General features: G+C 43.6%; 1 protein-coding gene across 4 annotated transcripts in view; it reads right to left on the bottom strand.

Annotated features, from left to right (window-relative positions):
- aspscr1 (ASPSCR1 tether for SLC2A4, UBX domain containing) overlaps positions 1–17,416 on the bottom strand; it is a 253,177-nt gene that overhangs the window by 69,412 nt on the left and 166,349 nt on the right. For all 4 annotated transcript variants that reach the window (XM_072483642.1, XM_072483643.1, XM_072483644.1 and 1 more), the window contains one exon: positions 16,467–16,519. In XM_072483642.1, the coding sequence (XP_072339743.1) occupies positions 16,467–16,519 (53 nt within the window). The remainder of the gene's footprint in view (positions 1–16,466; positions 16,520–17,416) is intronic.

Below are 17,416 nucleotides of genomic sequence, written 5' to 3'. Positions count from 1 at the left end.
TTTCAGCACTTGGCCCATAGCCTTGTATGCCCTGGCATCACAAGTGCGCATCTAAATACTTCTTAAATGTTATGAAGGTCTCTGCCTCCACCACCCTCACAGGCAGTGAGTTCCAGACTTCCATCACCTGCTGGGTAAAAGTTTTTCCTCACACCCCTTCCACTCCTTAAATCTATGCCCCCTGATCATTGATCCCTCTACCAAGGGGAAACACTTTGTCCCGTCTACCCCATCTATGCCCCACATAATTTTATACATCTATTAGCAATATAAATTACATTTTAATTATTGTACAGGAAGCAAAATAAAGATTGGGGCATTTACGTGGGATTAAGGGAGAGAGAGAGATTTTAAAAAATTAATCTGGAACATTTTTTTTCTGGTGGAATGAGGTGCCAGTTACAAAATTATCTTTTCACAACCAGGGAGTGTTCAGAAATAATAATGTACTGCAACATTAAAGACTTGATTATTCTTTAGGCCCTGAAGAGTGGGTAATTAGCCTAGGTTCATGCCATTGAATTGATTTCTTCAGATTCGAACAGTGAACACGGCAACATTACAGCCTGAAGTGAAGCAGAGCATGGTTGACAGCAACTTCCCAATTTCTGCATTTAACAGGCGCACATGCGTATTCCAGCTGTTCGTTTTAACCTGTAACGATGCTGAGCATCAAGAGCTTCACCATTATTGTTGCTGCAAAATCCACGTTAATGGAAGCCTACTTGTGACACTAATAAAGATTACTATGATTATTTTTGTAAAGTTGGCGACTTGAAATTATTTTGGGCCATTAAATACAAATACTTCATATCCATTTTGTATCTTTGTACCACACATGAGTAAAACATCAGGTTAGGAACCATTCAAAACACAAGAAAGTTAATTGCAAGGTTTTGGATGATAAAATGATGATTTAAGCTATTTTAAATGAGAGACAAGAGGTCTTCAGAATGCAAGTTCTTTGAATTCTTCGATGACTTAAGGAACAACTGAGAAGGCTAATTCAGTAGACTTCGAACAGACGTCTGGTAAAGTGCCACATATTTAACGAATAGGGCCAGAGAATGCAGAGTCAGAGACCAGCAAAATGCATGATGAACTGCCTGGCTGCAAGACAGAAAACGAAACGCAGAAAGTAAAACATAGCAATTTAGAGCAGAAGTGGCAATTCAGCCCTTCGAGCCCGCTCCGCCTTTAAATCAGATCATGGCTGATTGCTTCCTGGTCTCAAATCCACCTTGCTGCCTGTTCCCCATGTCCCTTTAACCCATTAAAGACAGTTATTTAGAGTGGCAGGAGGTGGGATAGGGTCCCACAAGGATCTTGCAACACGATTGTTCACAATTTATGCCAACAATTTAGACCTTAGAATCAAAAATGCAATTTCTCAATGATACAATATTGGGAAGGAATAGTCAACAAAGTGGAGGATTATAAGAAATTACAAAACGCCATTGAGAACTGCAGAATAGGCAAATAACTGAAAAAGGAATTTCAACATATTTTTTCCAATTAGCGTGGCCACTCCACCTATCCTGCACATCTTTGGGTTGTGGGGGTGAGACCTACACAGACACGGGGAGAATGTGCAAACTCCACACGGACAGTGACCCGGGGCCGGGATCGAACCCTGGTCCTCTGCGGCGTGAGGCAGCAGTGCCAACCACAGCCATCTGAATCTCAACATATATAAGTGTGGGATATTACATCTTGGTTAAAAAAGTGAGGTCACATACTGCTTGGAAAATAATTTAAATCAGGTAGAGGAGCAAAGTAATCTGGGAGTGCAAACGCACAAATCACTAAAAGTAGTGATTCAGGTTAATGAGGCCATAAAACTCCAAAGCAAGCACTAGGGTTTACTTTTACAGGGATAGAAAGTCAAGAAGTTATGCTAAATTTGTATCGAACTTTGATTGGACCAGATTTGAAGTACCGTGTCCAGTTCTGGTTGCCATATTCTGAAAAGGATTCCGGGGCACTGGAGAGGATGCAAATGGATGATGTTCAGAATTCTGTGGTTATACCTATGAGGAAAGGATAAACAGGCTGGGTCTCTTTTTCTCGGAAAAGGACTGCGATGTGACCCAATAGGAACATAGCCACAGAAGTAGGTCATTCAGTCCCTTCAGCCTGCTCCACCATTCAATTAGATCATGGCTGAATGTCTATCTCAACAAATTCTGGAGCAGAAGTCTTCAGTACCATTGCCGGAATATTGTCAGAGCCCATGGCCTTTGCAGTATCCAGTATCTTCAGCCATTTATTGATATGTGGAGTGAATCATATTGGGTGAAGACTGATATCTGTCATCACAGAAAAATACAGTGCAGACAAGGCCCTTCGGCCCATCGAGTCTGCATCGCTGCATGAAAGGCACCTGATCTGCCAATCCTAATCCCAATTGCCAGCACTTGGCCCATAGCCTCGAATATTAAGACGTACAAAGTGCTCATCCAGGTACTTTTTAAAGGATGTGAGGCAAATCGCCTCTCCCACCATCTCAGGCAGTGCGTTCCAGACCGTCACCACCCTCTGGGTAAAAATGGATTTCCTCAAATCCCCCCTGAACCTCCCGTCCCTCACCTTGAACTTGTGCCCCTCGTAACTGACTCTTCAACTAAAGGGAACAGTTGTTCCCTATCCACCCTGTCCATGCCCCTCATAATCATGTGATGCTGGGACCTCCGGAGGAGACTGAGATGGATCATCCACTTTGCATTTCTGGCTGAAGATTATTGCGAATGCCTCAGCCTTGTCTTTTGCACATATATGCTGGGCTCTTCCATCATTGGGGATGGGGATATTTGTGGAGTCTCCTTCTCCAGTGAGTTGATTAATTGTCCACCACCCTTCACAGCTGGATGTGTCAGGACTGCAGAGCTTAGGTCTGATGCGTTCGTTGTGCAATCGCTTAGCTCTGTCTGTTACTTGCTGCCTATGCTGTTTGGCACATAAGTAGTCCGTCCGGTGTTGTAGCTTCACCAGGTTGGCACCTCATTTCTCGGAAAGAATGATGTTGTCCTGGCATGCTCTCCTGCACTCTTCATTGAACCAGAGTTGATGCCCTGACTTGGTGGTAATGGTAGAGTGGGGTTTATGCGGGGCCATGAGGTTGCAGATTGTGGTTAAGTCCAGTTCTGCTGCTGCTGGCCCACAGCGCCTCATGGATGCCCACACTTGAGTTACTAGATCTGTTCGAAGTCAATCCCATTTAGCATGGTGACAGTGTCACACAACACGTTGGAGGGTACCCTCAATGTGAAGATGGGACTTTGTTTCCACAAGTTCTGCGTGGTGGGTCACTTCTACCAATACTGCCATGGACAGATGCACAAGCCCCCAGATGTTAGTAAGGAGGGTCAGCGGGGCTGGGTTTGCCCTTGTCATTTCCTGGGCATTTTGTCCTCCCATACAAATCGCTAGTATAGATTATGAAGAGCTGGGTCCGAGTATTGATACTTGTGGTACCCTACTCGTATCAGCCAGTCAACCTAAGAATGATCCGTTTATCCCTACGCTCTGTTTGTCATTAACCAAATCCCAATCCATGCTAGTATATTACTCCCAATCCCGTGACGTTAAATTTTGTTCATGAAACCAGTGTGGGAACTTATGAAAATCCTTCTGAAATACCAAATGCACATCCACAGGTTCCTCCTTATCTATTCAATCAGAAACCTCCTCAAAAATCTTCCAACAGGTTTGTCAAACATGATTTCCCTTTTGTAATTCCAAGCAGACTCTGCCTAATCAGGTCATTATTTTCTAACTGCCCAGGCAGATTGTTATTTTCAAGTATCCAGATATTACATCCTATATAATAGTGTCTAATATTTTCCCCTACCACTGGCGTCAGACTAATGGGTCAGTTGGTCCCAGTTCTCTCCCTCCCCTTTCTTAATTCGGGTTAGATCTGCAACCTCCCAATCTGCAGGCACTGTTCCAGAATACATAGAATTTTGAAAGATGATCACCAATGCATCCAGTGTCTCTACAGCCGCCTCCTTCAACATTCTGTGACATAGATCATCGGGTCCCGGGGATTTACCAGCTTTCAGTCCCATTAATGTTTCCAGTACTACCTTTTAACTGATACTAATTTCTTTCAGTTCCTCATTCGCATTAGTCCCTTAGTTCTCCATTATTTCCGAGAGTTTTCTTTTGTATTTTCCTCCATGAAGACAGACACAAAGTAATTATTTAGCTGCTCTGCCACTTCCCTACTATTAATTCTCCTGTCTCTGTCTGAAATGGACCCACGTTGGTCTGTGCTAATCTTTTGTTTTTTTACATACCAATGGCGCTTTTTACAGTCCGTTTTTATGTTTCTTGCCAGCGTCCACTCACATACTCTTCTCCCAGTCACGATTAGTTTCTTGGTCTGTTTTTGCTGAATTCTAAAATGCTCTCAATCCCCACGTTTTCTTCTTTTGGCAACTTCATAAGCCTCTTCCTTTGATCCAATACAACCTTTAACTTACTTCGTTAGCTACGATTGACTCATTCTTCCTGTTGGGTTTTTGTGTCTCAAAGGAATGTAGACTTATTGGAAACCATGTATTAATTCTTTAAATAATAGCCATTGCCTGCCCACTGTCATACTGTTTGATGTATTTTCCCAATCCACCACAGCCAACTTGCCCCTCATACCTTCATAGTTTCCTTGGTTTAGATTTAAGACCCCAGTTTCGGATAAAATACATTGTTTTAAAACTTCATGGAAAATTCGATCATATTATGGTCACTCTTCCCTAAATGTTCTTTTGCAACAATCTTATTTAGTCCTTTCTTGTTGCGTAACAATAGATCTAAAATAGCCTGTTTGCTAGTTGGCTCTAGAAAACAAACCATTGTATACATATTTCAGGAATCAATCCTCCACAACATTGATACTCATTAGATTTACCCAGTCTATATGTAGATTGAAGTTCCTATTGATTATCGTCTTATCCTTCTAATAACAATAATAATCTTTATTAGTGTCACAAGTAGGCTTAATTTAACACTGCAATGAAGTTACTGTGAAAATCCCCTAGTCGCCACACTCCGGCGCCTGTTTGGGTACATAGAGGGAGAATTCAGAATGTCCAATTCACATAACAAACACATCTTTTGGGAGGAAACCCAGAGCACCCGGAGGAAACCCATGCAGACATGGGTAGAGCATTTCTAATTTCCTGATTTGTACCATGCCCTCCATTACCACTAATGTTTGGTGACCTATAAACAACTCTTAACATGAATCACTCTCACCAGTATCCAAAATGGAAAACCGGTTAGTAAGTGAGATAGACTCGGGACTCCTGTACTACCTGCCTGGTACTGTTAAGATTGTCTGTTGGTCACCTATTATCTCTCTGCCTGCATGCCCCCGAGTAGTGACCACCTCCCTCAAGATACTATCCACCTAGTTCTCAGCTTCACGAACGCACCACAGTAACTCTAGCCATCACTTGAGTTCCGAAACCAGGAGCTCAAGTCTCTGTAGCTGGTAACACGTCCTGCACTTGTTCGTCTAGGTCACATGAAGTGTCCATGATTCTCCATGTGCCACAGGGTGCATAATGCACATTTTATGCGGCCGAGCTTCCCTGCCATACTGTAAGATTGCGTTTGGCCTATTTACCATGAATTTGACGAGAAAGTTGAAGTAAAATTACTCACCTTTAGTCACCAATCAGCCCGTTCTCCTGAGCGTATAAAGTAGGTACCCAAGAGTTATGCAAAACTTTTATATTTTTCTATTATCCAACTATTTACACACCTTTCCTAAAAGTAGTGAATTAATCTAGCGATCTGCATACAGACCTTCACAATAGATAATAATCAACCAGCTAATTTACAGCTTTGCTGTGATGCTACCTTTTTTCATTTTACCTTCAAACTAAGCATGCGCTGATCCAAGCAACTTGAGTAGTGTGCCTCTCTGTCTCCCACATAAGTGGAGGCCTTGAGCCTCAGCCCCCAATTTATATCCACTCCCCATCGGACTGATTCCCCAATGTCGTCTGTACAGGCTCAAGAACCTCAAACCAATCAACTTTTTTCCTGTGACATCACACTAGGTATTTCTTGAAATGCGGTTGGCCTGCTCTGGATCACAGAGTGGACTGGAGTGACTCCCCGTCTCCCAGCCCACCTCTCACCCACTTCTCTCAGTGCTGCCGACTCCCCGTCTCCCGGCCCACCTCTCACCCACTTCTCTCAGTGCTGCCGACTCCCCGTCTCCCGGCCCACCTCTCAGTGCTGCCGACTCCCCATCTCCCGGCCCACCGCTCAGTGCTGCCGTCACCCGTCTCCCGGCCCACCTCTTGGTGCTGCCGACTCCCCGTCCCACCTCTCGGTGCTGCCGACTTCCCGTCTCCCGGCCCACACCTCGGTGCTGCCGACTCCCCGTCTCCCGGCCCACCTCAGTGCTGCCGTCACCCGTCTCCCGGCCCACCTCAGTGCTGCCGACGTCCCGTCTCCCAGCCCACCTCTCGGTGCTGTCGACTCCCCGTCTCCCGGCCCACCTCTCGGTGCCGCTGACTCTTCGTCTCCCGGCCCACCACTTGGTGCTGCCGACTCCCCGTCTCCCGGCCCACCTCTCAGTGCTGCCGACGTCCCGTCTCCCAGCCCACCTCTCAGTGCCCGCTGACTCTTCGTCTCCCGGCCCACCTCTCGGTGCTGTCGACTCCCCGTCTCCCGGCCCACCTCTCGGTGCCGCTGACTCCTCGTCTCCCGGCCCACCTCTCGGTGCTGCCGACTCCCCGTCTCTCCTCTCAGTGCTGCCGACTCCCTGTCTCCCGGCCCACCTCTCGGTGCCGCCAACTCCCCATCTCCCGGCCCACCTCTCGGTGCTGCCGACTCCCCGTCACCCGGCTCACCTCTCAGTGCTGCCGTCTCCCGGCCCACCTCTCGGTGCTGCCGACTCCGTGTCTCCCGGCCCACCTCTCGGTGCCGCCAACTCCCCGTCTCCCGGCCCACCTCACGGTGCTGCCGACTCCCCGTCTTCCGGCCCACCACTCGGTGCTGCCGACTCCCCGTCTCCCGGCCCACCTCGCGGTGCTGCCGACTCCCCGTCTCCCGGCCCACCTCTCAGTGCTGCCGACTCCCCGTCTCCCGGCTCACCTCTCAGTGCTGCCGACTTCCCGTCTCCCGGCCCACCACTCGGTGCTGCCGACTCCCGGCCCGTCTCTCGGTGCTGCCAACTCCCCGTCTCCCGGCCCACCCCTCAGTGCTGCCGACTTCCCGTCTCCCGGCCCACCGCTCAGTGCTGCCGACTCCCCGTCTCCCGGCCCACCTCTCGGTGCTGCCGACTCCCCGTCTCCCGGCCCACCTCTCAGTGCTGCCGACTTCCCGTCTCCCGGCCCACCGCTCAGTGCTGCTGACTCCTCGTCTCCCGGCCCGCCTCTCGGTGCTGCCGACTCCCCGTCTCCCGCTCAGTGCTGCCGACTCCCCGTCTCCCGGCCCACCTCTCGGTGCTGCCGACTCCCCGTCTCCCGGCCCGCCTCTCGGTGCTGCCGACTCCCCGTCTCCCGCTCAGTGCTGCCGACTCCCCGTCTCCCGGCCCACCGCTCGGTGCTGCCGACTCCCCGTCTCCCGGCCCACCTCTCAGTGCTGCCGACTTCCCGTCTCTCAACCATCCCTCTCACCGCTGCAGACTCCCCGTCTCTCGGCCCGCCTCTCACCCACTCTTCTCGGTGCTGCCGACTCCCCGTCTCTGGTTGGTTTAGCACACTGGGCTAAATCGCTGACTTTTAAAGCAGACCAAGGCAGGCCAGCAGCACGGTTCAATTCCTGTACCCGCCTCCCCGAACAGGCGCCGGAATGTGGCTACTAGGGGCTTTTCACAGTAACTTAATTGAAGCCTACTTGTGACAATAAGCGATTTTCATTTCATTTCTCGGTCCTCCTTTCACAGTAACCTAACTGCAGTGTTAATGTAACTAATAAAGAGTGTCTTGGGTTACAGGAAAGATTATTATAAACGCCGCAGGTAAGATTAATTGAAAGTAAATTAAGTTAATAGAGCCAAAGGGACACAAATAGTGACAATTAAAAAGAAAAATATATCAAGTCCGTTAATATTTTTAATAATAAACCAAGTGACGTGGAGGCATTCAAAGTACAACTGGATGCCTGGCTGAGTTAGAATAATAAATGGTCTTCCATATTCTGGACTATTATTGCATAAGGCATATCATATAACATGTTGGAATGAAGAAAAAGAATAGCGCTAAGAATATAGGCTACCTGACCATCCCACTTTTATCAATAAGTAACATTGTTTGTAAACCTGGCTGTTAAATCTGTGAGGTAGGAACACATTTTTCTCATCAACAAATCTAGCAATGATCTGATTTTCCAATGATGTTACAATGCTAATGTCAAGATTTGAATCGGGCAGCACGGTGGCGCAGTGGTTAGCACTGATGCCTCACTGCGCCGAGGACCCGGGTTCGATCCCGGCCCCGGGTCACTGTCCGTGTGGAGGTTGCACATTCTCCCCGTGCCTGCGTGGGTCTGACCCCCACAATCCAAAAAGATTTGCAGGGTAGGTGGAAAAGGTTATGCTAAATTGCCTCTTAATTTGAAAGAAAAAAGAATTGGATACTCTAAATTTATTGAAAAAAAAGATTTGAAGGGCTGGATAAATCACGTGTACAGAGCGCTGTAACCATGCCCATTATGGCTGGCTCACTGACAAGTCAATTAACCTAACTTTATAAGGATTCAAATGTTCTAGATCTTATTGAGTACAGAATAATGGATAGCTGCGGGGGAGATGGGGAGAAATTCTAAGGCAGCAACCTTATCAAGGAGGTCAGATGACACTACAAATGGACAAGTTAAATCTCAAGTGTTTTATAAATCAGGTAAACCCAGAGATAAGATTACAGTCTCAAAAGTCGCCCCAGTGTATCCATTTTGAATATACACCAAGTCCACATGACAGAACTTAGTCTATTTTATGTAATTCCTTTTAATGTCAGATGGTACCCGTACCAGCCTCCCCGAACAGGCGGCAGAATGTGGCGACTAGGGGCTTTTCACAGTAACTTCATTTGAAGCCTACGTGTGACAATAAGCGATTTTCATTTTTTCATTCATGGTGCCATGAAAGACATCAGTAGTTTCATGGGCCCATCATCTCTAAAGCGCGAGGGTGTAGAGATTAAGAAATAATGGTAGAGTGATAATCAAGAATTGCCTTGTAATTTTGTAATAAATATATAATTAAACATCAACTTTTTAATGTGTGGGGAAAATCTTCCACAGTAACTCCATACAAATAGTTAATTATTTAAAATGTTTCTTCAAATAATTTGAGTGCATGAAATGCTTTAAAATGTTTCTGGTTGGGTTATGCAGCACAGCATGAGCAAACAAGAATGCCCAGTCACAAACTCACTGGGCTCATAATGGAATGAGTCAGTGAATCTATTTCTACTGTGGTAAATGGTTAACATGATTTGTCTTTCTGTAGTCTCTGGCACACATCAAAATACAAATGCTGATATTTACATGTTAAAATGTCTTTAAAAATAGCAGAATTTATTTTTTCCCCTGGGACTGTTGCAATTTGTGAGTACAAGCTCAGTATTTATCATGATTGCTCATGTCTGTTTTGATTACTCATTCTGTTTTAAGTGTTTCCGTGTGTCAAGTGACCATCTCAAAGAACGTTCAGGCACCAAAATATGCGTACAAGATAAAACTAGCTTGTGATGTTAAAGCCTTTTTTTTTTTAAAAAGAGCTGATGATTGCAGCTAGACATAGGGAACAATCTTCTGTATTCATAAATTACACTATCCAGGGGCTGGTTTAGCACACTGGGCTAAAAAGCTGGCTTTTAAAGCAGAGCAAGGCAGGCCAGCAGCACGGTTCAATTCCCGTACCAGCCTCCCCGAACAGGCGCCGGAATGTGGCAACTAGGGGCTTTTCACAGTAACTTCATTTGAAGCATACTTGTGGCAATAAGCGATTTGCATTTCATTTTTTCATTTTCACTATCAGAGGCAGGAAGCAGAAAGCTGATGTTAGGTCCTCATTAAATAACGTTTCAAAGGAAGCTGCCCAGACAGCCAACACGGATGTCAGGTAAAAAGATCCCACTGCGGAATTTACTAACCCTCTACAGTACAAACAAACAATTAAATGAAGCAAATGGCAAGGATTGGTTTATTAACTTGTTTTCAAAGCACGGCTTGCAATATGAATGTATGAAACATTCTCTCGTGTTTGTGTGGGTTTCGCCCCCACAACCCAAAATATGCGCAGGGTAGGTGGATTGGCCACGCTAAATTGCCCCTTAATTGGAAAAAATGAATTAGATACGCTAGATTGATTTTTTAAAATATGAATGCATGAACAAACAATGAAGGTAAAGACTCTCTAGCCTGCTCACAGAGGCACATTCCACCCCAACCAAAATCACGCAATCACTTGGGAGAGGCGAAACATTCTGATCCAAACCGTGCCAAGTTGGGGGGGAAAGAAATCTGGGAAATTCCTCACCGACCCATCTAGGCAGTTGAAATTAGACCAAGTGACCATCCTGGCCCAGAAGTGCCTGATGTAGTGCTGTAAAGGACGACTTTCACACCAATAAGAAACCCAGTTCTCGATTGAACGAATTCGGCAAATCGAAAAGCGATGAAAGCCTGTTCCAGAGGTCCACTATTCTCCGAGGAAAGGGTCACCTCCTGACATCTGACCTAGATCTAGCCTTGGAACTTAAAATTGTGGCCTGCAGTCAGCCAGTTAAGCAAGGGCATTGGTTCCAGCGCCAATTCTTACAGAAAGCCACTTCCCAACCTTGCCTTTCTGTTTTCTATTCTGTAGACAGCTTGTTATCCGTTTTTACTGGCGTAACCATAGTCTTGGGTCTACTGTGCATTTATTAAAACACTTTGGGATGTCATGAGGTCATGAAAAGTGTTACATAAACATAAGTTTTTTTCTTTTAAGAAACGCCGCAATGCAATTCCTTCTACTTGCCATTCATTTTTTTCTCTCAAAAAGCAAAACAATCACTGTGGAGAAACATTCATGATTGCTGCACGCAATTTCAGCACAGATCTCTGCTAGTGTTTTTGCTTTACGGGCATCAACACTAAATAAAAATAAGAGTACAATGGATCCTGGTGAGATTCCAACGTGTGAAAGGAAGCGAGCTATCTGAAACTTTACCCACATTATAAAGTATGCGTGACATCACAATTCCATTGATGTGGGTAGACTCAAACAGTAAATGGGTGGAGGTAAAAATCTGAAATTCTAATACTTGACAGCTGATACAGGGAGGATCTGAAAGTCCATGGTAATTAATACACACCTTTGGAATATGAAGAACCAACACTTTGTTGTAAACACAACACCATTATTATCTGGCCCATCTGTGGAAAGTCTTCAAAATAAATTCCCATACCATTCTTTAAAGTTTCCAACCTATTCAAAAATGTAACCCTTGAACGGTGCATATCATTTTTGCTTTTCTCAATGGACAATTAAACCTTCCTGCAAAAAGGATGACTCTCAGATTTATAAAAAAGCATTTCTTTCACCAGCAAATGTTGCGTTTTCGTACCTGCAGTTTGATATTTCTAACTGATTTAGGGGGTACATCTGTTAAAAACTCCATTGTTTTTGCCCCCCACTGAGCCAACAGTATTTTATCAGTTTCTGTGCCCTTAAATACAGCTGTGAAGTGGTACATTGATATAGCAATTTGAAAAAGACAATTGAACAGGCTCATTTAGAAAACGGAATTAAACAGATTAAGAAAACATTCAGCAGGTAGGGTGGTTATGCTCAGTCAAAAAGTCCCTTCTAAACTGGCCTACGGAAGATTACAGATCATCAATATTTCTGTAGGTACAGGGCAGCACGGTGACGCAGTGGGTTAGCACTGCTGCCTCACGTCGCCAAGGTCCCAGGTTCGATCCCGGCCTTGGGACTCTGTCCGTGTGGAGTTTGTACATTCTCCCCGTGTTTGCGTGGGTTTCGCTCCCACAACTCAAAAGATGTGCAGGGTAGGTGGATTGGACACGCTAAATTGCTCCTTAATTGGAAAAAATTAATTGGGTACTCTAAAATTTAAAAATATATATTTCTGTAAGTATCAGGACAATTTCCCCAGTGACTAGACTAACTTGTTAGTTTAGCAATAATTATATATCTCACCTATAAAGGAGAACATTGCAATGTTGATTTGTCAGCAACGTGTAATATAAAAGAGGACAAATGCCAGGAGAAGACCAAGATGGCAAATCAACCAACCCAATTTAGATGCAGAACACAAAGGCTATAACACCAACTTTCATGACCATATGTGGTTTAGACATCTTTAAAACATCATATGAAACGTATAAATAACTTAGATGGTCAGCAGATATTTTGACACTTCACAGTTTAAACTAAAAATGCTGAATATCATAAGTTATGTTCTAAAATACATTTCTTTCTCTGAGGTTTCTAGAAACTTTAGATACACAATGGTTTTGTTACAAGGAATAATTTTGTTGAGAAGTGTGGCCTGCCTGATACTTCAAAGTCATTCAAGTATCCTTCTGACGGCACGAGTGCGTGAAGATTATATAGAATTATAGAAATCCATAATTGTACATCATTGGAAAGCTAGTTAGTTAGTTCTTGAATCCTTCTTAAAATGTCTTTGTTTTGTCTTCAATTGGCCGTCAAAAGTTGAAGTGGTTTTACGGCAACTCTTACTTAACTAAAGTTGCCATATTCGGTCCAGATAGCTACAGATGAAATTCAAAATATAGGATCCTGCATTTACTGATATCAGAGAAACGGAAGTTGGTTTGTTGTCAAAGACATATCAATTATTCCCCAAACTGAATGACAAAATATTCAAAGTCTTTAAACACTTTATTGGATGTAAAAACTTCCAATTTGAGCATTGGCCAATAATACAATGGTACTTAGAACAAGTGCACTTCACTCATAGATGGATGGATTTCAACAGTGCTAAATAGAGACTTTCTGGCAACACCGCACAATTACATCCATAGAAAATAAAAGCAGGAGGAGGCCAGTTGGCCCTCCGAGCCGGCTCCCCGCCATTCATTATGATTCATGGCTGATTATCAAGTTCAGTATGCTGATCCCGCCCTTTCCCCCCCCCCAATATCCTTTGATCTTTTTAGCCCCAATAACTATACCTAATTCCTTCTTGAATTATACAATGTTTTTGCCTCAACTATTTTTTTAACAGTGAATTCCACAGATTGAGCACTCTGGATGAGGAAATTGCTCGTCACCTCAGTCCTAAATGTTTACCCCTATTCTGAAACCCCTAATACTGGACTCCCCCACCATCGGGAACACTCTTTCTGAATCTACCCTGTCTAATCCTGTTAAAATTTTATAAGTTTAGTTCTTCTAAACTCCAATTAATATAATCCTCATGTGACAGCTGTGCCATCCCAGAAATCAGCCTGGTAAACCTTTGCTGTACTCCCATACATAGCAAGAGCATCCTTCCTCAGATAAGGACACCAAAACTGCACACATTACTCCTGGTGTGGCCTCACCAAAGCCCTTTAAAATGAAGTAAAACATCCCTGTTCCTATACTCAAATCCTCTCGCTATGAAGACCAACATACCATTTGCCTTCTTTACTGCCTGCTGTACCTGCACGCTTACTTTCAGTGACAGATGTACGAGAACACCACGGTCTCATGGTGTAGCGACCTCTCTCAATTTACACCCTCAGCTCCTTTATTAGGGCAGTTTTTTTCTCCTTTTTAAAAATAAATTTAAAGTACCCAATTATTACTTTTTTTTTCCAATTAAGGGGCAATTTAGCGTGACCAATCCACCTAACCTGCACATCTTTGGGTTGTGGGGGTGAATCCCACGCAGACACGGGGAGAATGTGCAAACTCCTCACGGACAGTGACCCAGGGCCGGGATTCGAACCCAGGTGCTCAGCGCCTCAGGCCACACCAGGAGTGGTGTGTGCAGTTTTGGTGTCCTTATCTGAGGAAGGATGCTCTTGCTATGTATGGGAGTACAGCAAAGGTTTACCAGGCTGATTTCTGGGATGGCACAGCTGTCACATGAGGATTATATTAATTGGAATTTAGAAGAGCTAAACCTATAAAATTCTAACAGAATTAGCCAGGGTAGATTCAGAAAGTGTGTTCCCGATGGTGGGGGAGTCCAGCTAACCACTGCAGCACATGCCGCCCTTTATCAGGGCACTTAACCAACATTTTCAACACTACCTAATTTATAGAAATGGTCAAACAAAATGATTTCTTCTAAAAGTAAATCCTCCATTTTTCTACGTGCGCGCAAATGAAGAAGTGTAACGGCATCATTCATTTTTTAGTTTTTCCAATTGCCTCCAAGAGCTCGAGAGTGCCAGAGATCTATGTCACACAATGCAAATTTGTTGAGAAAAATAACATACAAGTCACAAATCGCGATGACCCCACCCATTCTATCCCTTTCTGGTACTTTGTGCATCGTCATTATTAGTAAGAAAGACATGGAAACATTTTTTCCAAGAGGATGGGGTGGCCTCTAAGTTGACCATCGGAGTACCAGTCTGCAAGCTGCTCTGTAAAGTTTAGCAAAACTAGCTCGGTGACAACTCAAATTAATCCGACTAAGGAACATTATTTGTTTTTACCATATTGGTTTTTGCTCTTTTCTTCTAAAGGCAGTTGCTGATACAACAGTACATTTATTTGGATCTCAGTGCCTCAGATTGTTCATATGCAAGCCTAGAATGTTTGCACTATTTAACCATGGGTGGGGCATGCTGCAATCCTCACTCAACTGAAGGTGCTAGATAATGAAAAAGAGTACAATCCCCTGCTGATGTGGCTTCTGCCAAACCTGGAATGTTGCATTTAATTGTAACCACCTCAGTAGCTCAGCCCAGACTGGGAATCCAATCTGGGATCTCTGCGCTGTGCATTTGAGCACTAACCTTTGGTACATACCAAGATATTAAAGGAGTTAACGGAGAATGCAAACAAATATATTTTAATTGAATAGCAACATCATCACGAGTTGCTATTTCAAACTCAACTACTTACGAAGTTAACAAATACATTTATCAAAATTATTTGATGTTGTATAAGTGTTGGAAGGGAAGGTATTAAAGCCGACAAAATAATATCAATGCACGAGACAGATAACTCATCAATAATCAACAAACACAGGCCATCCTTCGATTTTTTGCTTGTCAGGATACTTGTCTCACACTGTTGCTTAGCTGCTGGTCATCCAGAAATGCTTTTAAACTAATCACAACTACCTGCTGATAATTTTAAAAGTTAAGTCTCTTTTTGAGTCAGATATTTCAAAGCCCACGCGGACGGAGCAATATGCAAAAAGATCAGATGTGTGCTGTACGAAAAACCATTGTTGCCCAAGGCCTGATTGCAAAATGGAGCAAACCTGGAACACAGTAACCTCAGGGTAGCCTCAGGGTTGAAGTAGAGAACAGTTATATTAAAAAAACCAAGTTGGCATCCACAAATATTACACCCACCCTTATGTATCTTGAGCTAGTTAAGACATTCTGAATCATCTTTCAAATTGAAAACACAAGTACAACCACTTTCATTACAAATCTGTAATTAGATTTCTGTTATTAATTATGCATAATCCTTTATACAATACAACCATTAAAGGGGAACTTCAGTTTCTTTGAAGTAATGTCAACACAATAAGATTGCTCATCATTAGTAAATACTCCAGCTGGTTTCCAGAAAATTAATTTTAAAAAAGTTTCCAAACACATCATCCACAATGTTTAGCTTTTAGCTGCAATTAAGTATTGAATATGAACACATTTTTTTTTGTTAGAGCATGAAGAATTAAGAAAATGTTCTGTACATTTCTGAATATCCTACCTGCAGCGGAATCATTCCACTGACACTAGCTCTATCAGAGCACATGTATTTGCAATTTACAAGTTACAAGTGCTTGCTTAAAAGTGATCCCCAACCTTTTCCAGTTCTGCTGAAAGGTCATCCACCTGAAATGCTAACTTTCTTTTTGTTCTCCATAGATGCTGCTAGACAATCTGAGTATCCCAGCAACTCCTGTTTTTATTTCATATTTCCAGTATTTGCAACACTTTGCTTTCATAATACACAGCTGTTCATCCCACATGTACTTTGTTCTTCCGCCATGACCATTCCCAATGGCCAAAGATAGAAAGCTGGGTTCCACTGCGAATCAGACTTAACAGCCAACCAACACTTTGTTTGTCCAAAGTATCATTAGATCTAAATTATTTCTGGATAATGTTCAATGAAAATAAAATGATATGTCCAAAATGTGAACATATTATAAATATATAGAAATTCATATTTCTTGAAGTAATCTATTAAATTGACTTTCAATCATTTGCACATCAAGTGGTACCAGTAGTCAACATGGGTTGAATTCTGAAGAATAACTGAAAGCAAGTGTCTGCAATCTTACCTCAAACAGTGTTGCAGTTGGATCATCGAGGAGCACTTTAGGTGGCGTTTTAACTGTAAAAATAGAAACCTTTATGAGTCTAAAGTAAATGTACTAATTGCCTGACCTGAGGAATAGGACAATAGGTATGTTACTGAACCAAAAAAAGAGGACCCCATTGGATCGTATCAACCTTAACACGTTTAATACAACTTTCAATTTTCAAGTTCCTCTAGATGTGACTTGGAACTAATTAAAAATAGTTACATTAAAGAGGAACTACTTACTGGTACATCCTTCAGACCAACTGAAGCCCCCACAACTCTCTACAACATGGCAGACGATTGTGATATTTCACACAATTACATGCTTGGTCCAAACAAACACCACAGCCCTAAACTTCCATGGAGCGGCAATTGGAGTCGGATTGCCTCAGTATAGTCACTGAAAAGTCTGAACTGGTTTTAATCCTTCTAACATTTTAAGGGTACGTATTGAAGTAATACGGTCAGAACCAAACAAAGTTTGCGATTTAAATCGCATATTCGGATGGTTCACTGTGCAGGACATTGTCCATGGAAGTTTCCACTTGCCAAGCAATTGCAATGAAAACTCTTACCTGGTAACTTTTTCATTCATTCTTGGGCTGTGGGCATCACTGGCTAGGCCAGCATTTACTGCCCTTCCCTAATTGCCCTTTAGAACATGGTGGTTAGCTGCCTTCTTCAACCACTGCAGTCCACGTGGAGTAGGCACACACAAAGTGCTGTTATGGTGAGAGTTCTAGGATTCTGTCCCAGCAATAGTGAAGGAATTGCGATATATTTCCAAGTCAGGGTGGTGAATGACTTGGAGTGGAAGTTCCAGGTGGTGGTATTCCCAGGTATGTGCTGCCCTTGTCCTTGTGGACGGCAGTGTTCATGGGTTTGGAAAGTGCTGTCAAAGGAGCCTTGATGAGTTCCCGTTGTGCA

Source organism: Scyliorhinus torazame, chromosome 18 (genome assembly GCF_047496885.1).
Source record: "Scyliorhinus torazame isolate Kashiwa2021f chromosome 18, sScyTor2.1, whole genome shotgun sequence".
In the NCBI taxonomy this organism is placed as follows: Eukaryota; Metazoa; Chordata; class Chondrichthyes; order Carcharhiniformes; family Scyliorhinidae; genus Scyliorhinus; species Scyliorhinus torazame.
The sequence above is the reverse complement of the archived record's forward strand: the minus strand, read 5'-3'. Positions and strand labels throughout refer to the sequence as shown.